Genomic DNA, 24,440 nt, shown 5'->3' on the forward strand with positions numbered 1-24,440 from the left:
TTCAAATAAGAACAATTGATCCATCGCAATGCACGAACAACAATACTTCATTGGATTTACAAAGAATGAGCCACTCGGAGCATCGTTTTAATTAAACACGTACTCGCTCTAAATCGCATTATAATCGTATTACTTGCAGACGTGTGTGTGTGTGTGTGTGTGTGTGTGTGTGTGTGTGTGTGTGTGTGTGTGTGTGTGTGTGTGTGTGTGTGTGTGTGTGTGTGTGTGTGTGTCTGTGTGTGTCTGTCTGTCTGTGTGTGTGTGTGTGTGTGTGTGTGTGTGTGTGTGTGTGTGTGTGTGTGTGTGTGTGTGTGTGTGTGTGCGCGCTAACTATTCTTAGGCTGAGGTATTGATGCGGAACTTTGAATCCCAGCAGAGGTTATCCTTGCCAAATTTTAATTACTAGAAACACTTACTCCCTCTGGAGGGGTCATGCTAAAATCCTTATTTTTACTCCCGCCAGGAGTAATGCATTCGATCGTGTGTGTGTGTGTGTGTGTGTGTGTGTGTGTGTGTGTGTGTGTGTGTGTGTGTGTGTGTGTGTGTGTGCGTACGTACGTGTACGTACGTACGTGTACGTACGTGCACAAGATAGCTGGAGAAGTTCTGAACGGATTTGGATGAAAGTTGGTGGGATGATTGCCCTTGTGATAAGGAAGAATTGATTAGTTTTTGGTGAAGCTCAGGATATTATTCCGGATCCAGGAATTTTTTGAAGGATTTTTTACCATTGGAAGACGGGGCTCAGCAGCGGCCACCCACGGCGGGAGTATGCGCTCTACTGAGTGGCGTTCTTGTTGCCAATTATTATTATTGTTAATATTATTATGCTATTCTCATTATTGTTGTTATTAGCGTACTGTATTAATTTTATGCGGATTTTTTTCCTCCCTCACCTTTTCACCTTTATTTACTTTTTTAATTTGTTTTTGCCACAACCACTTGAGCGATTCACACAAACCTTTCAACGGAGTGCCAACACATTGAGAATTTTTAAACAATAACTACAACATGCATAGATGTGGTATGGCAGCTATGTTCGAAAAAAAAAAAAAAAACTTTGGACATCTCTGAAATTGCTGTATGAAAAAAAAAAATTCTGACGGCGCAGGTCAGGGACTGCATTGGTGTTGGCTTAGCGGTTAGGGTGCCGGCTTGGGATCCTTGGATCCTGGGTTCGAATCCCAGTCGATCGCTGAATTAACACCAGGGGGGTTGACTCAGCCTGTCATCCTTCCGAGGTCGGCAAATTGAGTACCAGTTCACTGGTAATTCCCTGTGTGTCGCAAAAGGCGACTAACAGGGTTGGCGGCAGGAAGGGCATCCGGCCATAAAACATTGCTTCAAAAAGGGAACTACAGTGCCCAAAAAGGCCAACTTTGCGGGGAAAAATGGCCTCTAATGGTGGTTCTATTTCTTTTGCCATCAGTACCCTAATTATAAATGTCATAATTGCATTAGTCGAATTCCTTATGGATGAATATGAAATTTTTGAGGGAGATCCACGAAGAAATTTTTTTGAGAATTTAATTGAGGATCTCATCGGTGATGTGGTATGGGCTGCCATGATTTTTTTAAAATTAAAAATATATATATATACATATTTAAATCCTCTGCTCTGAAACAGCTGAACAGATATATGTGAAACGTTACATGTATGATCGACCACCCATATGGGAAAAAAAGTTTGATAACTGATGTCATGATATTGTTTGGCAGCCATATTGGATTTTGGCAAAAACCTTTTAAAAATCTCCTCCTCAATTGCGTGCGTGCGTGCGTAAGCGAAGGACCGCATTCGAATTTGGTGTGTGGGTGCAACCCACGTCAAAATCCAAGATGGCCGCCGCCATGTATGTCTGAACCTTGTGAGCTGAATATCTTGAAAAACAAGCGTTACCCCTCGGTCCCCCGTCGGGGAAGTGATGTGAGTTGACAAAATGGAAAACGCAGAAAACATGCTATGATATGATATTTCGCTCACAAGGTTCAGACATACATGGAGGCGGCCATCTTGGATTTTGACGTGGCGACCCAATTTTCAATAGCGTTCTTCCTTGTGCCGAGATACACCCACACACCAGATTTGAAGTTGGTACTTCGCTTATTGTCCCCCGTCACACAGCGGAGTGAAAGGGGGACTATGGTTTTCCCCTCCGTCCGTGTGTCCGCCCGGGCGTGCGTGTGTGCGGGCCTGCGTGCGTGCGGGCGTGCATGCATGCGTAAGCGAAGGACTGCATTCTAATTTGGTGTGTGGGTGCAACCCACGTCAAAATCCAAGATGGCCGCCGCCATGTATGTCTGAACCTTGTGAGATGGATATCTTGAAAAATAAGCGAAGTACCAACTTCTAATTTAGTGTGTGGGTGTATCTCGGCATAGGGAAGAACGCTATTGAAAATTGGGTCGTCACGTCAAAATCCAAGATGGCCGCCGCCATGTATGTCTGAACCTTGAGTGGAATATCTTGAAAAATAAGCGAAGTACCAACTTCTAATCTGGTGTGTGGGTGTATCTCGGCATAAGGGAGAACGCTATTGAAAATTGGGTCGCCACGTCAAAATCCAAGATGGCCGCCTCCAGGTATGTCTGAAACTTGAGCGAAATATCATATCATAGCATGTTGTCTGCGTCTTCCACTTTGTCAACTCACATCACTTGACCGACGGGGGACCTAGGCGTAACGCTTGTTGGGAATTTAATTGAGGATCTCATCGGTGATGTGGTATGGGCTGCCATGATTTTTTTTAAATTAAATATATATATACAAAGAATATATATATTTATATATATATATACATATACACACACACATATTTAAATCCTCTGCTCTGAAACAGCTGAACAGATATATGTGAAATGTTACATGTGTGATCGACCACCCATATGGGAAAAAAGTTTGATAACTGATGTCATCGATGATGTTGTTTGGCAGCCATATTGGATTTTGGCAAAAACCTTTTAAAAACCTCCTCCTCAATTTGCCCAACCGATTGACACTATAATCTAAATTTATGACTGATTTATGTGGATATCAATCAAAATGTGCGGAGCGTGACGAGCACTGCTCCCTATCCCAACAGATAAGAAATCCCACACATGCACAGACCATAGTGCCCCTTCTGACCTGGAAGCCTCAACAGGGTCACTAAATAGGTGCTGCAGTGCATGCATGTTCTTATCCGCTTGTTTCCCTCTCCGCCCCGCTGTCCGTCTCCATTTCGGCCTGTTCTGCTCTGACATTTGTGGAGTAAAAGGGGCCTCAACATATTTATGTATTAAAATGAAATTGACTCGAACGATGGTGTGTATATATATATATATATATATAATAAGATGGTGAGCCGTGTGATTTTCTTCTTTTTTCACTATCCTCAGGAAAAGGAGTCCAAAGCCATTTTACAGTCAGAGGTTCAGAACCTCAGGCTCGACAACCAGCGGCTCCAGCACGAGTACAAAATGTCAGCGAAGCAGCTGCAGCGTATCACCAAGATGTTCCAAGACTCCAGGGACAGGAAGTGATGTTAGTCACTGTGCAAATGTGAATATTAATAATGTGAACCAAAGCTCTGTTGCTTTGAAAAGATACAAATCCCAGGGATTCTGATTTTTTTTGGTGATTCCAAACATGGACAGAGACTCTTACTAAGGAAAAGCACTTGGGTTGTGAAGCGGCCATGAGAGAACCCCGGCGATGACTACATCCACCTGTTGGGTGATGCTTCTGCTGGAGCTCCCTCAAAGATGGAAAAACCAGTCGGTGGAGTGGAATCGTGCCTGGCACAAGATTCGCAGACGTGTGTTTTTGTCGAGAGATGCTTTAGTAATCCTGTACAGTGATGAGGGGCTGTGTTGCTGGCTTTCTTTTGTGCAGCCATACCTGCTGAGCTCAATCACCTGTCGTCTTTGCAGTTTTTACCGTAAGCAGAATGGCAGCCAAGGTATTGCATGCTTAGATGAGCGATGTCAAACCCTAACCGCTTAGACATTCCATCCTTTTCGGGTCAGGCCACTCCTTGTTCACCTGCTTGCTCGATGAGTGCCGGTACAGAAGGCTGGTCCATCGCATCGCAAGGTGAGTGTGGAAGAACGATTAAAGGAGACCCACTTGTATGGCTTTGCACGTTCGAACATTGCATTGTTGTGCAAGCATTTTGACGTGGAACTTCGGCATCGTTTTGTAAATATGTTTTTTGGTATACTTGAATTTACCTTGATGCATTTACAAGGATAGTGTGTGTAGCTGCATCTACCTTCCCCCTCCCTACCATGTGATGTGAAACGCACCTGATAAGCATAAGCAGCTTGTCATCAAGCTGTGATTGACCACACCCTTACCTTAATAACCATCCCTCCTCACCTTTGCAGAAAGATTTTTTCTTTAGCATGTACATTGTAAATATCCGACCTGTTTTAAACTTGGCCGGTGCTGCATTGTCATATTTACAAAGTTGTCGTTTGGTGTAAGCAGTTGTTCTGGCTCGCCAATCGCGGCTTTTTGGATTTACCTGCACCACACGTGCCCTCGAAAGTCGAGTTACATTTGCTGTCATCTGCGCATGTGACTCAAAATAAAATCCAGCTTTGTTATCGGTCTCATGACCCTGCAATCCCGTTTGACTTTTTGCTGTCCTCGAATGTTGTCCAAGCTTTACCTTGAGAGTATTTAAAAGCAGAAGTTTTCAGATTTGACCGAGATTGAACCGATACCAATCGGAGCTTGGCTGATTGAATACGGCGATACCGGGGGCACCGCGACTCAACGCTCCATCCCAAAAGATAGCTGACCCTCCAAAAAGATCACCAGGGCTCATCGATTTCAAACTCAAATACCGTGGCACCCCGCCATTCGTGGGGGATACGTTCTTGGAAAATGCCATGAATTGCAAAACCGCGAATAGCGGAGCATTGTTTCAATGGAAAAGGGGGAATAGGTTCCCAAGTCGTGAAAATCCGTGAATAGAGGACCAAACCGCGAATAGCGAGGCAAATCCCGCAAATGGCGACGATAATCCCGGAAATGGCAAAGCAAATCCTGCGAATGTCCATGAAAATCCGCGAATGAATGCCGTGCCAGTTTCAATGGGGAAAAGGGAGACAGCTAATTGCACTAATAGATACTGTGGAGTGTTTTCCTTCTGTGCAGTAACTCGTGGGGATGACGTGTTATGCAGCTGGTGGAACATCCCACGAAGCTCTCGATTTATAGTTCGGCTAAAATTCGTGGCTGCGGAAGCCATGAAAACACAAAGCACACAGCAGCGAAAGCAGGAGCAGGTAATGCTCATGGCTTGCAGATGGTTTTTTGTGTATGTCCAGCTGCTTTATGCATGGCTGGTGAATGATGGGTTTTCAATGTCAAGCCAGCACTTTTTTTTTCACCCCTTGAAAAACTGAGAATTCGTGGAACATGGTAGCAAATAGGTTTAAAACAAACAAAACTGCGAATACGTGGGACACTTTCCACGAATAAACAGGTCGCATTTTATCAACTGCGAAAACGTGGAACCCACAAATAGCAGGGTCCGACTACTGTTTTATAAACTTTTATTTCATTGTTGCTGTTCATCTTACATATTATACAAGTGTGGAACTTTTACAGATACATCATACATCCCACGTTTTCTGCACTCAGAATTATACCAAATGTCTGCCATGCAGAACATGTTCAAGGACAGGAAGAAAGCACCATGTCTTAAAAACAAGGTGAAGGAATCAAATTGTACAATAATAAATAACGTCTCAAAAAAAGAAGAAAAAGACCACTGCCCAAGCAATAACGTGGCGCCTGTTTAAAGAAAATCTATTCAAAACATCTCACACTGTTTGAAAGTTTTTTTAAAAAGGAACAAACTTGAGGGGTTTTTATTTGGAGGTAGGGAGTAAATTGAAAGATGTGCTTATGGTAAGAATTGTAAGGCTTTACTAATGAAATTTAGTGGCTTTTTCAGCTCTAATACTATAATGGTACACAGTTCAGCTTTACCATAAGATCACATTGAATGCTTAGGTTGTATGATTGTAATGCAGTTGGTAAGAACGTATTTTCATCCTCACCGTCACAACCACCCCTTTTCAAAATGGCCGTCGCTGCAGCGTTGCTGAGCACGACGTCATTTGGTGCATAGAAAAGAACAAAGCAGCAAAAGCAGTCCTGCTGCCCAAAACAAGCCTTGACTTGTTTTTAGACCTGGCCCCTTCTTCCCCCCATCCCTTCCAACCTCCCACTACCCCCAAACCAAAGCGGGAGGGACGCCCTCTGCTAAGAACTATGATATTGCCAATGGAACTGACACGGCCAGAACTTTCCAGAGGAGCACTTGCCATGCGACGGACAGCTTCGCACGTCTTGGGATGTACATGGCATTCGTCCACATTAAGGGGGGGAGCGGTTGTTTTTGTAGTACATTGAACAAGGGAGCAGCCAAAAAAGATTACACTTTGCAACACTTTTGGCAAATCTCAAAGCAGCTAGTTCACATGGTAGCAAAACAGAATTGCAAATAATAGTTGCAATGAAAAATGTACATAAACTGTGCAATGTCCATAAAGAAAATGTTGCTGCCTTTCAAAGTCAACATCAACTTTGGAAGGGAGAGCGGGTAAAAGCAGAGGGTAAAAAGCGCTGAAAGCTGTTGGACAGGGAACACAAGGAAGTATGTGAGAGCGCAATAACGGAGGGTGAGCAAGTAAGCATGAGTAAAAAGTAAACGAGGAGGCGAGTAAACAACAAACAAAAGTAAACAAATGAGAATACTGGACCGACAACTAGTCAGTCCCCAACAACCATTGCTGATTAATTTGGCTCCGAATTAAGTGCCCAGGCCCAGCTCAATAACGTTAGTCTTGACGGCAGGTACCAGTTCTCCTTCCTCGAGCAGCAGGACGGTCCTGTCAAAGTGGGTTGGTTGATAATTCCCAGTAGGAAGGCACCCAGCAGTGCACAACGATCCGCAATATGGCGGAGCGAAAGGAAGCCCGTGCAATGGATAAAAACCGAAAAGGCAGGTGGGAGATTATCGGAAAGTGGGGACCAGGGTTTTGTTGAAAGGCACCATGAACGGGTAGGGGTTTCGAAGGGACAACTTACATGGAAGAATTGAGGAAAACAGGTAAGGGTGTGGAACACAGAAAAGGCCTGCACATCCCAAATAAGAGCAGAAGCTGCTCGAATAGATAGCTCCATTCAGAATGTTTCTACTGCTGTCAAAAGGTGCGGCACCATATGGGGAAAATGATGTATGCACCCACATCCGTCCTCTGTGCACAACTTTTAAAGAAATCTGAAAACCACATTGATACTGCATATTGGTGGAGGGATCGTGGATATAACCTCCCTCACCACAAACAGTGTCCTGGTTGAAGTTGGTAACGGCAAGGCTTCAGGCAGATGACGAGTCCGGCGTTCCACCTGCACTTGCAGAGTCTGGCTCGAGCAGAGGCTGGCGTACACGGCCTTCTGTGCCGTCCTGTGGACTCCAGTCCCTCCAGGACGCACGACCTACCCGAATCCGCATGGTCTCTTCAGGCCACGGCAGATCCTTCTTCTTCGATCCATGACATTGACTTAAATCTAGAACCTGGCCACCGGTCACAGCCTGAGTGTAGGGTGGGGTAATCAGGTAGAAAATGCTAAGTTTATTACGAAACTCCAAGCTGGAGACATTTTAATTCAAGTCGATGAAATTACGATTTCATACCTGCATCCGAGGGCACCCGGCGTCGTTCCTCACAGGCGTTGTGCCGTCTCCACCCCCAGTTGGTCCCGTGCCAGCTGAACCTCCCGTTCCGGAGCTGGCATCCGACTGCGTCTCAGCATTGCTGCCAGGGTTCCCAGCTAGACTTGCAGTTGCTGCAGATGTAGCATCTGGTGCCAGGAAGCCTGCGGCGATTGTTGCAAGAGTTGAAGTGCTTCGCTTGCCCAGGGGTAGAATCACAGAGCTGAGGGTTGAGCTTGACGAGGATGCAAGACTCGCTCGGTTGGCTGCACCTGCAATTCCCTCAGGTTGGCATAGTGAAGCCGGCCCTGCTTCCAAGTGGGCCGTGGTGGCCGGAGCCGTTTGACGAAGTGAGGAACGGCTGCACCAGGTTTGGCCACGAGCCGAGGCATTTTGTCGATTAGGGGCCATCACAGGACCACCTGCGACACCGCTCGCAGTCCACAACATCGATGTTTGGCTTGCCTGGGAAACACCACCACCACCACCACCACCACCACGCAAAGGAGATGTTCGAGCAAGGTTTGAAGTAAGACCTGTAGATGCTCCTTGAACAGTCATGGGAGGGTTGGAGGGAGGGGGTGGGGGGATCAAAATAAGACCATTAATGTTGTATGCAAAACCATCATCCAAAAAACATCTTCTAGAAAACAAATGATTAACCCCAGTAGATGCACCAAGTGACAACATTATGTAGGTCAGCCTGTTTTGTAACCTCTGAGCACAGAGATCCTGGGATTGTGTGTTCAATCTCGTAAACTATGCTAATTGGACCATTGTGTCCCAACGTCCTTGTCCTGCATGTTATACATGTACAGGTTCTTTTATGAGTGAGATCATCATGGTCTAAGCTGAGGGATGTGGTGGAGGGGAGAGGAGCACCATAATTAGTGAAAAGCATGGTCGCAATAACCCAGCTTTTTGCGGAACGATGACATCTACGGTGTATTTAAGCACGGGTAAGGCAGAATCACTCAATATTACATGAGCTGCAACCAGAAATCCATTAGCTAAACAATTAACATAAAAGGCAAAAAAAAATTTAAAGGGTCCCTAATGGATATCGACGCCATTGCAGCCCCAGCTCGTGATAATAAAACTGGTGATGGCCCTTCCACGATATTACCCTCATGCGTGAACAGGCTCCATCCCATATCCACAGCGCAGTGATGATTATTTGCAAAATACAGCAATGCACCCAATGAGGAATAAACTATGGCCAAAGGTTAGACATGCAAGCACAAGGGCAACACACTGCTCCACCCTTACCTGATACCGGTTGGCCCAGCACAGGCTGTCCCGAAGACGCATGGGAACATTCCAAAGGAGCTGGGATCCCCACACCGCTTTGCGAAGGATTCCCCTGCTGCCCACCACTACTCGCCATGGACGAGATCCCTCCAACGCAACAGTCCGAGTCGTCCACATTCCCTCCACTGTTGCAACCAGCTCCACAGCCCTTCCGCATCCTGTTGAGACAACGGTATAAATTCATGCTTGGGTGGACCACAAAGGGGGGGGGGGGTTATTCCCCCACCGGGATCCTGGTAGAGTAATCGCAAGCAAATTAGTGACAGATAAGCGTTTTAGTTTCTCATCATCACCATCTCCGGACAATCATCATCCAACCCAACCCCAGATTTTTTTTTTCAATTTCACCCCATTAACCTTCACATTTTACCATAAGGTAGAAACCTCTCCTCACTCCTGTTCGTTCGTCCTTTTGTCATGTCCAAGTAGATTCAGACTCGGTCTGTTTTATACCTTCTGTCATCTTGTTCTTACTTTAACCTAGGGGTATGTGCACATGTGACATCAGGTCTTCATTTTTAATATTTAGGACATGATGCTCATCAACATCTTGTGCATCTAACAACGTGACTGTGTCCAACTTGGGAATCTGATGACATTCCATCTATTTGCAAACATGGGGCCAACCAGGATGCACATGATCAACCACTAACACCAGGATGCACCATGATCAACCATTAACCTATTCCCAGGTACTTTTGCATATACATGAGTTTCCTGTTTTCCACAAAAGGCATATCACAGACAAATACGATTATCTGCCCTTTGAGGGGCACAGCAGTCGTCATGGTTCATAAGGATCGTCATTCCTCTTCATGCCATTAGAACACAAAGCCAGCGATTAATTTACATTCAGAAGCTCCTGTCCACCGTTTACCCACGTACGATGGAATGGAACCAATTCCCTCCAGTTTCCGTGCTTCCATTCTGGCCTTTCAGGTGGAGCATTATTGCGGGGCTCATTAAAATAGGAGTGTGCACAGACCGAGGATGTATTTGGAAATGATGAACCCAACAAGCCTGGGGCAACCAGACATATCAACGACATGACACACAGTCAGCCATGTGACTTCATGACATATCAGCAACACTGGAATGTAACTTTAAAAAAACTAATTAAACTTTATTATCTCCAAATATTACTTTGGGCAGATTTTCTTTATCCTATCTCAAGAAATGCTTTTACACTTTCCTGTGGACCAAAGAGGCTGACAGGATACCCTATTGAGGCTGGTGTTTCACATGGAGCGTTGTATCAATGTGTGTGCTGTCCATCGGTAGGACATCAAGCTGGAGGACCCAGTAAAGAGGTGGGGTGGGGCAGGCACAGTCCTGTCGCTGTGCCTGTGCCTGGCACCCAGTCCCCCACCCCTTGCACACACACTTCAGATGAACTGATATATTTAGGTAATTGGCTGTTGAAAGCAGAGGCATTATGGGCAAAATGTCCTCCTGCGTAAACATTCCTTGTATTTCCTCAAGGTGTCTGCCAGTGCTGCTCGCTAGTCAAATTTGAGGATCCCACTGTCTTTGGTTAAGAGTAGGACAGCTATTATTGTTGGCACCCTGAACAAATTATTGGGAAAAATGCCAGGGGCATAGAAAAGGTCCCTTTATAATATGAAGTTTATATGGTATGTGCCATGTGGCAAACTATAGAAAAGGAGGGACATTCAAAAAATCTCGTGTGCATGCTGTACTACCCTTATGTTCTTAGGAGGAACCAAGTAATGCTCTAAAATAGTTCATATAAAGGGGCGCTGGGGTCTGTATGGGGGTCCTGCCCAATACTGTAAACCATCTCCACCATTGCTCGTCATGAAATACAGTATTAATCCAGCCTGGACAAAGAAAAAAAATTGCCGCCATTCTTTTTGTGCCTTTTTCATTCTCTCGGCATGCAACTTCATTCTATATTGATTTATACCGGAGTCGAAATTTTTCTATGTCCAACTTTTTGGGGTTCGCCCCAATGAGCAAAGCAAAAACTTTGGCACTGAGGTGGAATTTGTTTCGAAAGCCATTAATTAGATGTATCGGCCGATGTATATTCCAATTTTCAGCTAGTTTAAATGTAGTCCTTGAGACATGAGCGCCAACACATTTTGGGCGAACGGACTGACAGACACCAACGTGATTTCGAGGGTTTTCTGAATAAAACTCAAGAACGCGGAAATGGACGTTGCTGAAATTTGGAAGATATCATCTCGACGTACAAATCATTTACTCCTGAAACTTGCAGCCAATTTCGTCCAGTAAAATCTGAGAAACGAATTTTCAGTCCCGATGTTAAAGTTGCATACAGAGAAATCGTTCTATATAATGGTAGGGGTGCTTTGCGCCTCCCTTGATTACAAATTCCTCCCCTGACTGACTTCTGGTAGGGCAACAGCAAACCACACAAAATAACCCTTGCCAAGAGACGGGTGGAGTAGCACAAACTCTGTACAGTATGGGACGACAACAACACAAACACGTTTTTTCTGGGCATCAATTTCCAGTTCACAACTCAGAGTGAAATGCCAATTGTTGTTCATTTCTACATTCAATAACACACCCCTGACCTCTTCCATGGTCCTTGAACAACTGTACAAATTAATCTTAAACATAAACAGTCTTTGATATGTATTCTCTTGTTCTTCTTTCATATGCAGCACAAGGCTGTGCAATAGCATCATAGGCCGAGGGCGTGGCTGTGCCGCGGATGCAAGGCCCTCTCTAGGTTAGAGCAGCAAATTGAGATCCGTCCTCATCTTTTTCCAAAAATCCCATCGTCGGAATGTCAAGGTATGAATGACTCCTCCTGCAGGGTAGTTGAGCATATTAAATTGGCCTTGCTTACCTTTTGCCTCGTTTCACATTTGAGGCTTCTTCTTCTTCATATTCAGTACATATGCCATCTGTAGGTTAGGGCAGGAATTTGGAATTTGGCCAGAGGGCGGTGATAGCTCGCCTACTCTTTGCGAAGGACACAGTGGGATATTCAACATCCAGCAACTAATGCTGGCAGACGGGACACCCAGTTAAACATCCATCCAAGGGATGGCACACACAATGATGAATCTCACTGCCTGTGAAACACCGGGATGCCAGTTTATAATAGCTGGGTCTGGACTCAAACCTAGACTAGATAGCTTCGAGGTGAGTGTGATGTATTCTCTAAAATGATAGCAAATAAAACTATTTCAAAATGTGTGTTCTCTTTTTACCGCAAAATCTGATACTCACGTACCAAGACACTACAGTACGTTAAATAAATCGCCCCATCTCTCGAGGTTGTAGTTCAGATCTTCGCTGATTTGGGGGAGCCCCCTGATCCCCTGAGAGATCCCCTGATGAAAGATCGAAAAATCTAAGAGCAAGCAATAGTGCCGTCTATCGAGTGAAAGGGCTGTATCGGGTTTCAGAGAAATCGGTTGGTAAATAAGGGACGCGTAGGGATCCAAAGGTTCAGAGGGTAAAGCCTCCTGGGCGCCCCCATGCTCCCAAATCCAAGCCCGAGTGATTGTGCGGGCTACTGTCTTGTATTAATGTCAAGTTTCAGAACAATCAGCCGGGTGATAAGGGAGGAGTAGCAAAAATAGCAAAAAGTTAACGGGCTGTCGGATGGATGGACAGACATCTGGACATCACAACCTATTTTATTAGTTCATCTGTGAAAATCGAGATAAAATGACCTAAAATTGGATTGACGGTTATTCCCCTGCAGGGTTATTGACGGGTCTTTAAAACAGCTGTTCACCACCATCTCTTATCTTCCCCCATCCAAAACCTTGATCTTTTCTACCCCCGCTAATTTCACCCCAAATTTCACCCCAAATCATACACTTTTTTGAAATACCAACTTCTATCCTGGAAGTCCTTGGTCTCCTTGTGTTTTATACCCCCCCCCCCCCCCCACCCCCCTTCCCACACCTCCTTCCCCCAGGCCCTCTCCCTCCCACACTTCTCCCTGCTCTCAGGTGTTGTGTTTGTGTGCTTCCCCTCCTCTCCCCATCTTGTCTTCCGCTCCCTCTTTTTGTATGTTTTGTTTGTCTGGTTGATTTGTTTGTGAAATAAATGTTAGCTCTTTCATGAGCCTCGATTCTGCATACAAAAAAAAAAAAAAAAAAAAATCCCCCATGGTTTCCAGTAAGATTATACGAATTACCTGCATTTGAGGCGAAACCCCCGCTTTTCAGCCTTTTATGGGGTGCGGTTCCGGATAGGGAGCACAACCCCTTGAGACCTCACTGTCCTGATGCATTTTACGACATTTGGTCCGTATCGCTCGGGTAGTTGTGGAGAAGATGCTTTAGTGACAAGCGTTACGCCTAGGTCCCCCGTCGGTGAAGTGATGCGAGTTGACAAAGTGGAAGACGCAAGGCGGCCATCTTCGATTTTGACGTGGCGACCCAATTTTCAATAGCCTTCTTCCTTATGCCTACATACACCGACACACAAGATTATAAGTTGGTACTTCGCTTATTTTTCAAGATATTTCGCTCACAAGGTTCAGACATATATATATATACGTTGGTGGCCATCTTGGATTTTGACATGGCGACCCATTTTCCAATAGCGTTCTTCCTTATGCCGAGATACACCCACACACCAAATTAGAAGTTGGTACTTCGCTTATTTTTCAAGATGTTTCGCTCACAAGGTTCAGACATATATATGGTGGCGGCCATCTTGGATTTTGACATGGCGACCCATTTTCCAATAGCGTTCTTCCTTATGCCGAGATACACCCACACACCAGATTAGAAGTTGGTACTTTGCTCATTTTTCAAGATATTTCGCTCACAAGGTTCAGACATATATATGGTGGTGGCCATCTTGGATTTTGACGTGGCGACCCAATTTTCAATAGCGTTCTTCCTTGTGCCTAGATACACCCACACACCAGATTAGAAGTTGGTACTTCGCTTATTTTTCAAGATATTCAGCTCACAAGGTTCAGACATACATGGCATCAGACATACATGGCGGCGGCCATCTTGGATTTTGACGTGGGTTGCACCCACACACAAAATTCGAATGCGGTCCTTCGCTTACGCCCGCACGCACGCACACACTCCCGCACGCGCGCACGGACGGACGGACACACGGACGGAGGGGAAAACCATAGTCCCCCTTTCGCTCCGCGGTGCGACGGGGGACAAAAATGGGTGATTCGGGGAGGGGCCCCCTTTCCGGGGGAGATGCGACCATGAGGATCACAAATTAATGTTAGGACATTGGCCCGATGACTCGTGGCGAGTTTAGTCTCGATCTATCTGGCGGTTTCTGAGAAGATTTTTGAATGAAATACCAATATTTATGGCAAAAAACCCCTTTAATCTCCATATATAGGGGCACAACCAGATGGGGAGTACAACCCTATGAGACCTTGCCGTCCTGATGCATTGTACCAAACTTGGTTCACATCGGTCAGGTAGTTTGTGAGGAGATGTTGTTTTAGTCAAATGGTAACCGACGTACGGATGGAAGGACACCGGGACCCACTCTGAGGTAATTTCAGAAAAAAACAGAAATAACCTAAAACCTGGTAAGTGAAGTCAAGTTCGGTTTTATGACTTTACACACCTTAAGAATATGGGGAAACGTAATGTGCTTGCAAATCTCAAGCTGTTAGGCCACAAAGTGTGTCCAAGGCTTACCTACGCCAAGTGGCCACCAGAAAACGGCCAATGCTGCGGATACTGATGGGTCCACCAGTTACCCGACGCAGCTGAGCGTGCGCTCCACTGTACGAGGTGGTGAGCGGCGAGACGTAGATCGGGTAGCCGATTGGCTGGTCACAAGATGAGTTTATCATGTTACGAAGAGCTTGCTTTGCATTTTGGATGCTCCCACGTTCAGGGTTACGATTTCGAAGGAAGACCAGCTCTTGAAGCTGCCCCGCCCAGAGGCCTCTGACACACTCTCTGTTCACCTGGTAAAAGGAAAAGGCAAATCATCTCTAAGGTAAACGTCTGAGGGAAGATCAGCGGATTGAATGAATGAATGAATGATCGTTTTGAGGCCATTTTTCCCCGCTAGAGCGGGGTTTAGCCTTGCGGGCCCCATGACAATCATGGTTCCCTGTTTGAGGCAATGTTTTTACGGCCGGATGCCCTTCCTGACGCCAACCCTTGGTCACGCTCTCACGATGCGCAGGGATACGGTGTACCTATTCTAAATCGAGGTACACACCGGGATCATTCATCCCAGCAAGCTGGTACTCAATTTGCCGACCTCAGGGGTATGACAGGCTGAGTCAACCACCCTGGTGTTAATTTAGCGATCGACCGGGATTCGAACCCAGGATCCTAGGATCCCAAGCCGGCACCCTAACCGCTAAGCCAACACCAGGCTAAAAGCTCGTAATCTTTTCTGGGCAAAATTTCAATCCTAACGCAGCGACGCCACCTCGAGTGCCAAACCTTTATCACACGGAAGGTCAGGAAGCGCCTGTTGAGCATGATGACCTTGTAATCGTCTGACCCATCGTCGAGCACATGACGCAGGGCAAGCAGCGACGGGCGATTTGACAGCACTGCCGCCCGCCAAGCCGGGTCACCCTCGTGCGAGATCACCAGGTCCCGTTCGTGCGACGAGATCGCGTCGAACAGCGCCGCCGGCTCCTCGTACTCGTCGGGAGAAGTAAAGTGATCCTAGACATCGAACACAATCATTTGCTGGAACCCATTCTGGATGATGAGAGACAATCTCAGGCAGGATCGTGCTTAAAGGTACTTATGTAAACAAGCTTAAACTGACACGTGGACAAATCAAATTATGACAAACGAAAAACAAAGAAGAAGAGTTCAACAATGCAGGGATTCAAATATCCAGACTGAACCTATATTGATGCTTTTTCATCAAGTACTGCATCTGTCAAGCATTGTTCATACTTTGCCCACCAAGGTCTTCTCGCCTTAAATTTGCTTCAAATGGATTAAAACAGCATTTGACATCATGACCCTCCGACCTGGTGGAGTTTTAGAGACATTCGCACGCCGGGCACCACAACACGCCGTAGAAGCTCCACATCGGTGAACACCCACTCGTCCTTGGAAGATGTGATACGGAAGTCTCCCTTGAAGAGCGCGTGCAGGCCATAGAGAAATGGCTCGAGGCTACTGCACAGCACCAAGGAAAAGAGGCGATGGGGCAGGAGGGGGGGGGGGGGGGGGGTCAGCGGAGGTGATTGGCCTACATATGTACGCAAAAAAGTAGAACTTTTCAATCCTCTACACCCGAACCCTCTCAGCATTTCTTTCGTCTCCCTTCTTTTCCACCACCGTTCCCATTTTTCAATTTTATCCAAAACTTTCTCCCCCCAACCCCCACCCCTCCTCCTCCCACCACATCCCTCCTCCGGGAAGCATAGCCATGTTGAGCTTGATATGCTACCAACAAGAAGCGGACCCTTTTGCACACAAGCCGAGCGTCCTGACCTGGAGGACATGTGGTTGGACGCTGTACCGAGTGCACGCCGTCCCAGCACGCACAGACCATAGGAAAGTGTCACCAGCTGGGAGTCTTTCCCACAATCGAGTACCTGATGTGGAAGAAAGAGGCATCGTGAAAAATCAACATGGAGGATAGGAACTAGGGTTGAATCAGCGGGTTGTTTTATATGACCTCGTGCGGCCTGCCTGGTTTTAACTGCCTCTCCGGTCTCGCTCCCTCTGCTCTCCCAACCCTCCGAGCCACCCGAGCAACTCCATGATGTGCAGATTCTTCCAGCAACTCTCTCCTGGTTAAACTCCCAGCATCCGGGCTTGCTGCACACCTTACCGTTTTGTTCATCCTTTCTCCAGTATGTAGAACCGCCTTTCCAAGGCTGTTCAAACACACTCTTCCCGGCAGCGCTTTACCACAATTTCATGTGATCCCCCATCCCGACCCACAGTATTTCCTCCCCCGCACCCCCAACCCCATTAACCATAACTAAGCTCACCCCATTGCTTGCAGGTTTCTGTTTCCACTGCCCACTGTCTGTTTACTGCTTTTTACCCTGCTGTCAGTGAGCACTTCCATGACCCTCAGTCTTATATAATCATGTACAGTGCCCTATACAGAGCGTCAGTTCCTCCAAAGCAATTTCTTGCCTAAGGTTACAATTGTGGATGCGTCGCCGCTCCGACACGGGAAGACAGGGAAGGAATTTGGAATTTGTTCAGTGTGCCGGCGATAACTCACCAGCACTTCGCGAAGGACACAGTCTTTAACATCCACCAATTAATGCCAGCAAAAGGCCAACTCTACTCTACTTGCTGACGCCTCCTCCACTCTCGTAGCTAACGTGTGGCGCTCACAGGAATCCTGTCATCTCTCCCCGTCAAGGCTGGATTGCCACAAGGTAGTGTTTTGGGCCCAGTCCTATTCCTCATCTTCATCAATGATCTCTCTGACTCTCTGGAAAATCCCCTTTAGCTATTTTCTGATGACACCACCCTCTGTTGTGACATCCCCTCATCCTTCACACAGACAGACTGCAGGCTCTTCCCCCTCTTCAGATATTGAAAAAAATTCACAAGCTGGTCAAACATTTGGAATATGTCATTCAATCCTGACAGAATTCACCATCTCTCTGAAAGGACCATTTGGCAAAACCTCCTATATACTTTCTCAACAACCCTCTCTCTCAAAGAGGTTCAATCATTCAAACTCCTGGGTCTCACCATCAGCCATGACCTTTCTTGGGCAAACCACATTTCAAAGGTGGCCACCCAAGCCAGACACCGGCTGAGTGATCTCCGTCGTGCAAAGTCCTTTGGAACACGTGAACTCCTATCTACCTACAGGGCCTTCATCTGCGGCTTGATGGAGTACTGCACTCCCCTCGGCTGGCTCCCTGCATCACATATTGCTCAGCTTGACGCTGTGGAAACCAAGGCCTTCAAGGTTATTGGAATCTCCCTTGATGAAGCTGATTCTATGGGCCTATCACTTTGGGGTGCATCCCATCACCCTTTAAAGAGGGTGCATCCAGATGGGGAGCACAAGCACATAAGACCTTTCTGTCCTGATGCATTGTACCCAATTTGGTCCATATCGGTCAGACAGTTGACACATAAAACATATAACAAAGGGAGCGGTAGACAAGATGGGGAGAGAGAGGGAAGCACACAAGTACAACAGTAGAGAACAGCGACATCGGGAGATTTGTGGGAGGGGGAGGGCTTGGGAAGGGGGGGGGGGGAGGAGTGGGAGAGGTATAAAACACATGGACACTGCTAGGACTTCCAGGAAAGAAGGTGGTATATGAGGTTATTTCAGAGAAATAACCTAAAAATAAACAGAGAGGCACCGCAAGGAACAGGACCTGAGACATACAGGTGAGAAGCATATGTGAGAATACAAAGTCTTGGGGGGTTGAGATAGTAACAGAGGTAGAGAGGTTCAAAGGTGAGAATGGAAGATGTGAGAGAGTCCTGAATTTAAACCTCAAATCGATTACGAAACATGTACTTTTGAAATAAAGTACACAACATTGAGAACACGTGGTAGATAGAGAAAACACAACCACAGTATGTCGGAGATTAGACCGGGACAATAAAAGATCAAGGTATTCGCAGGATTGTCGACTTATTGGTGCATAAAAAGCAATAACAACAAGATCCTTGGAACATACAAGTACATCAAAAGTCAATGTTTGTGTTGACGGAAAATATGGTGGCGTAAACCCGCCTGTTGGCAGAACTGAATAATTTCATTACTGAGTGCACTTTCGAAGTTGTTTTAGATGAGCTGAAGAACAAAAGAAGAACGCACCAACTCCCGGCGTCCAGCACAATGTTGGATCCACTCGAGGTACACCGAGCAAAAGCTTTGCCTCGAGACACCCGACAATACGTGATCGTAATCCTCATCGATGTTGGGGTTAAATGTCGGGTCCACGTCGGCATATCCACGCTCCGTGCAGGCCTGCAGACCTTCTTGGATCTCACGGCTGGTAAGCCAGCTGTCCAGTTGTGGAAATGTCACCAGGTAGTAGATTATGCTCTGGGGACGAGGTGAAAAACAAAGCGTCGTTCATGTGGCAAAAACCGAGACCTTCAGGTAATCACAAATTGTGTACATGTGTGTTTGTGGGTGTCGTTGTTTGTTGTCTTCATACGTGGGTTTCAGAACGTGGAACGGCGTCCTCCCACGCCTCGAAGTACCTACCTCCATTCCAGTAAAGGATCACGATTCATGGACCAGTTTGTAAAGTTTTCTTCTTCTCAATGTTTTGTTCCGAGGACTCCTTTGAGGATCGTCACCGAGCTTCGGACAGCTTCCGACTGCAGTTTGTTTATCGTAATATTCCCAGGGGTGGTTTTCAGGATCTTTTTATCATTCCCCTTGCTCCAATAAGCGCTAGTAAAATTCTGGCGCTCTTCAGCTTCCAGGATCTTTTTACTTCATTCTCACAAGATTATTACCGTAACTGTTCAGGGAGCAAATGACGACAGTTAAGACTCGGTGCGGTTTTCTTAGCTTTTGGAGAGGGTCTCACGCAGCTGATGTTACCGACCACACACACGACTAAACCGGTTTCGTGTTTATATTGCAAATCGTTGTTGGTTTTTTGCCGTGCTCAGGTGTCCCGTCCATTTTAGTTTTTTGTAACATGTTTGGGTCGTCCCAGTATCGGCCGCAGGCGAGACTAATTTACTCTCAAACCTTGTAAGAGTCCTTGGTGTTAATCGGTCTACCCTACGTCCTTTACTTCTTCACATTTTCTGTTCAATGAATTGTTCGCGTTTTTTTTTTTTTTTTTAACTAGCCGAATGCACCCGGCGTTGCCCGGGTTCTTTTTGAATGAATTTACTACTATAATTCAGCTTTTACTCGCAGTCGTATAAGATTGACTACTATAATTCAGCTCAGCTTTTAATTGCGAAATGGACCCAGCCCGGCCGAAGCGGCCTCAACCGGCCTCGCCACCTAGCGTATAACCTTCCCGGGGCCCGTCCCGACATTTTTTTTGTTTTAGAGGTTTCCTCCTATCTTTCACCATTCAGGAGATTAGCGCGTGCAGACAAACAAACAAACAAACAAACAAAAACTTTCTTTTATATATATAGAAGAAGAAGAAGAAGATAGAAGATAACAAGGAAAATATTTATTTTATTTCCTCTCCGCTCATCCCTTAGTTATTCATTCCTTCTTTCAGTTGCCATGTGGTTCTCGGTGTAATCGTGTACTTGTGTTCCATCCCCATCACCCTCCTGTTCTCCTCCCTTTCCAACACTGCCGTTGAGCCATTTCCCATTTTCCTTCTGTCGTTCCTTGCCAGCATCAACATGCACATCTTGTTCTTCTTTTGAATACAACGCTGTTTATCAAATATGTAGTCCCCTTTTCCACCCTTGCCATGATGTTTGCCATCGTGTGCTGGAACTTTGGCTCGAAAAGTACGGACCAGGTTGTTTGTTATAAATCCTTGCATCCGGCAGAAGCCCCTTCCGTACTCAAATCCCCCTCCCTCCCAAACCCACCCCCAACCCCAAATTCCCTGCAACTTCACCCCTCCTCTCTTCCCAAGAGTTATACATGACTCTTCTTCCCCAAAGCTCTCCACCCCACCAAGATCGCATAGGATCTTCCAGAATAACAAGCTTGGTTATCCTCCCAATTATAGGTTCAACAGACACCTCCGTTACATGAATCCCTCTGTTCTCTCATCTGTGGTATAAACTCCATGTCGTCTATTTTGCGTAATCGTGTAATCGCCCTTCTCGGCCTTCTAGTGTGCTGCCCATCATCACCTCATCCTCTGTCCAACACTCACAAACATTTTATACTCTCGATTCCTTCCCCTCGCTACCCCTTTCCTTTCCTTTCTGACGCCAAACCCCTCGTGGACGTGTGCGTGATGTCCGCCTCCCTGCTCCCCTTTATTGCTCTGCGGATTTGTTGCCCTCATCATTTAGATCCTAGATCAGCCTGGATTGCCAAATACAAAAAACATACAACGGCACTCTTCGACATCATGACGTCGACCTATATACCTCTGCCCACATTATTACATCATTACACATACTTGTACCAAGTTTGATCTAACTCCCTTCAACCGTTCTCAAGTATTACATTTTACCAGACATTATAGCATCTTTTTTTAAACTCTGATCTTTGACGCCAAAGTCTAATCAGTTCATCTTTTCATCATAATATATACTTGTACCAAGTTTGGGCAAAATCCCATCACTGGTTAACAAGTTAGCGCAGTAACAGAATTTTTACCAAACGGGACCTCTGACATTTGACCCCATAATGTAATCCATTTATCTTTTCATCATTATACATACTTGTACCAAGTTTGACTTAGTTCCCTTCAGCCATTAGTTATCGTGGGAACAAAAACCTATGCCAGAAACTGACCTTTGACCTCTTGACCCCAACATCTAATCACTTCATCTTTACATCATTCTACATAATTGTACCAAATTTGGTTAGAATCACATCACTGGTTCAAAAGTTATCATGGTAACAAGATTTCTTTTAACCGAATATGACCTCTGATCTTTGACCTCGTGACCCCAAAATCTAATCAGTTCATCTTTACCTCATTATACATACCTGCACCAAGTTTGACTTGGATAACTTCAGCAATTCTCAAGTTATCGCGGTAACGAAAACCTATCACGGACGGACGGACGGACAACCTGAAAACATAATGCCTCCGGTGACCTCAGCGGAGGCATCAAAAAAAGACGCAAAAGTAAATACAACCAAAGGGAATTGAATAATTTGGGGAGAGGAAAGATAAAGATATATACCTTGACGTAGTAGGTGAGTAAAATCTTGCGCAGATCGAACACTTGGAGCATGGTGGCGGCACTATTGTCACTGATGCTGTAGCCTTCGAGCACGTACTTCACAACTGAAACCTCCCAGGAAAGCCAACGCTGTCCGAAGGCTGCATTGAATGAGAGCATGTGTGGAAGGTGGCCGGGCTCACAGCAGCAACAGCCATCATCTTCTTCGACGCCCTCCGTAATGGCCTCCACTTCACGCTGTTGACAGTACGTTCCTGTAGGAAGAGGTTGGGAAACGAAGATGGAAAAAACAAAAACAAAAACAAAAACACTCGCCAGGAAGGCTAAATAATTACCATGACCGGGCTAGGTTTTCATTCAAGGAAAACTCTTTCTTTTAATTGCAGTAACATTTCTGATTTACATGTCAAAGTTCTTGGTAGGGCAAGTAACTTGCATGCAACGTAAGCAAACAAGAGCCGACCTCTGAACTCCAAGCCACGAAGCTGGAAAGTGACGAGCCCATTGCCTATCTCAATGAGGTGGATGAGCGCGTTGAGGTAGTCGGAGGCAAGAATGAAGCAGTCGCCGGTACCGAAGTTTCCCCAACGGCCAAGGATCAGATCGCCGCACAGACTGTGCTGCAGGGAGCGTGTCAGGTGCTCGTAAAAGATAGAGTTCAGGTTGTTGTCATCTGCCCCTGCACGTGGATGTCAAAAAATAAAAACAGGAGTTTTCATAATTTCATGTTAGTTTTAGTATTGCAATAAAAAATTAGGCTATGAAACTATGACAATGTTCCACTATAAAATCAATTCACGATTCGGGGACTAAGGATATAAACTCCAGGATTGAATAAAATGAACATGGTACAAATAAACAAATTAAAAAACAACTCTTTTAATTCAAAGATTAAAAACTTAACAATACACAGGAAAAAAAGAAAGAGCAAGTACAGAAACATTCAAAGAACACCACCCCCATGCCAAATAAATAAATATTTGCCTGAAGATTCAAATAAATATTTGAATAACCATTGCCTGAAGTGCCTGGCAATACCGCTGTGCAGCACATAGAGATGGTATTGGGTGGAGAAGTGTACAATAATTGATTGATTAATTGCATAATTAAAAGCAATCAATAATGTATGTAAAAGCGAAATGTTTGTTTGTTTGTTTGTTTGTGAACCTACTCCTCTGAGCTCTCAAGGTTAATCTGCATGAAACTTTATTGGATAACATCTTTTACCACCCTGCACCTAAATAGGGGGTTTAAAACAGTTGTTTTTCTCACAATTTATAAATTGAAACCATCTGAGCCGCCACCTGTCACCATGATCTCCGAGGGTCAATCCACATATACAAATCCTTATTAAAAGCCCAATTTTTATCGGATCTCAACACAGATATCAACATAATTAGTGAGATGATGAGCTCCGATCATCAAATATGTTATCATATGTGAGAAACAACTCCTAATTAAGACATTACCATGATCGGTAAGTTCGGCATCGATCTTGTATACAAAAAAAAGAAGAAAAAAAAAAGAAGAAGGAGCCACGTGACCTCTCAAATACTCCAATTATTCAAAAACCGAAAATAGCACAAACACAACCTATACATCGTTTTAAAGGTATTTTTACTTCTCATCTAACAACACTCTCAAGTGTGAAAAATAGTTTGTAGAAAAAAGGAGCCACGTGACACCATCTCGAAACAGCCACTTGCCAACGGATGAACCTCCAACGATTACCTCATCGTCACATCAAGGTGAGTTGTTGTTTTTCTGTTTGTTTGGGATCATACTGCTCTGAGCTCCCACGGTTAATCAAAACAAAACTTTCTACCATCAGATTTTAACCACGATATACCTGAATAGGGGTTTTATACCATGATGAGGTCATTTGGCCCGTTATTACCGTGTTAAACTCCCAAGTTAATATATTTACAAACCCGAGGTAATTTCTTTACTACAGCTTCACTCCTTTACACCCTGTAGACCCCTTTAGACCCTTTACTACCATTATACCCTTTAAACACTTTTAGACCCTTTACACCCCATTGACCCTTTATACCCCTTAGAGTTTAGACCTTTTAGACCCCTTACACCCTTTAAGATCCTTTACACCCCTTTCGACCCTTTACACCACTTTGACCCCCTTCGACCACTTTAGACCCTTTACACCACATTGATCCCTTGAGACCCCTGAGACCTTTGACACCCTTTAGACCCTTTCATACCCATTTCGACCCTTTTGACATTTATACACCTTCTTCAACACTTTTCAGACCTATTGCATTTTTAAGATGCTTTGGCTAATTTAAGACCTTTTGGCTAATTCAGACCATTTGGACACTATTGACCATTTTGCGCTTTCATCCTTAGACACCCTTAGACCCCATTTGGCCCTTTTAAGATCTTTGATTCTTTAAACACTTCAGACTCCTTCATGACACAAAAAAAACAAAAAACTTTAGACCCCTTAGGTAATTGTAAAAAAAAATCCCTCCCAAAATCAGTTTTGCCGACCTTTTCTGTGCACAATTCATGTCGCATCACAAGTTGCAATGACGAATCTAATCGTTTTGATATCTCAAAACAAAACTGATGTTGAAAAGTGAAACTGAAACTACTGATCTATGGATCATCGAATGCGAAAGCAGAATGAAATGCAATGGGAAATTGCTGA

The 24,440-nt window shown here is 45.2% G+C and overlaps 2 protein-coding genes across 6 annotated transcripts in view; one reads left to right on the forward strand and one right to left on the reverse strand.

Moving 5' to 3' along the window:
- LOC137438266 (signal-induced proliferation-associated 1-like protein 2) overlaps positions 1 to 4,602 on the forward strand; it is a 254,665-nt gene extending 250,063 nt beyond the window's left edge. For all 3 annotated transcript variants that reach the window (XM_068133386.2, XM_078766828.1, XM_078766837.1), the window contains one exon: positions 3,379 to 4,602. In XM_068133386.2, coding sequence (XP_067989487.2) covers positions 3,379 to 3,522 — 144 coding nt within the window. In that variant the 3' untranslated portion in view covers positions 3,523 to 4,602. The remainder of the gene's footprint in view (positions 1 to 3,378) is intronic.
- A 928-nt stretch (positions 4,603 to 5,530) lies between these two features.
- LOC137438402 (pecanex-like protein 1) overlaps positions 5,531 to 24,440 on the reverse strand; it is a 224,450-nt gene continuing 205,540 nt past the window's right edge. For all 3 annotated transcript variants that reach the window (XM_068133529.2, XM_068133523.2, XM_078767011.1), the window contains exons 25-34: positions 22,236 to 22,451; positions 21,773 to 22,026; positions 18,780 to 19,010; positions 16,457 to 16,560; positions 15,988 to 16,138; positions 15,440 to 15,670; positions 14,675 to 14,949; positions 8,988 to 9,187; positions 7,701 to 8,266; positions 5,531 to 7,598 (exon numbers count right to left, since the gene is read on the reverse strand). In XM_068133529.2, the coding sequence (XP_067989630.2) occupies positions 7,383 to 7,598; positions 7,701 to 8,266; positions 8,988 to 9,187; positions 14,675 to 14,949; positions 15,440 to 15,670; positions 15,988 to 16,138; positions 16,457 to 16,560; positions 18,780 to 19,010; positions 21,773 to 22,026; positions 22,236 to 22,451 (2,444 nt within the window). In that variant the 3' untranslated portion in view covers positions 5,531 to 7,382. The remainder of the gene's footprint in view (positions 7,599 to 7,700; positions 8,267 to 8,987; positions 9,188 to 14,674; positions 14,950 to 15,439; positions 15,671 to 15,987; positions 16,139 to 16,456; positions 16,561 to 18,779; positions 19,011 to 21,772; positions 22,027 to 22,235; positions 22,452 to 24,440) is intronic.

The sequence above is a fragment of the Myxine glutinosa genome, chromosome 1 (genome assembly GCF_964187855.1).
Source record: "Myxine glutinosa chromosome 1, kmMyxGlut1.1, whole genome shotgun sequence".
In the NCBI taxonomy this organism is placed as follows: Eukaryota; Metazoa; Chordata; class Myxini; order Myxiniformes; family Myxinidae; genus Myxine; species Myxine glutinosa.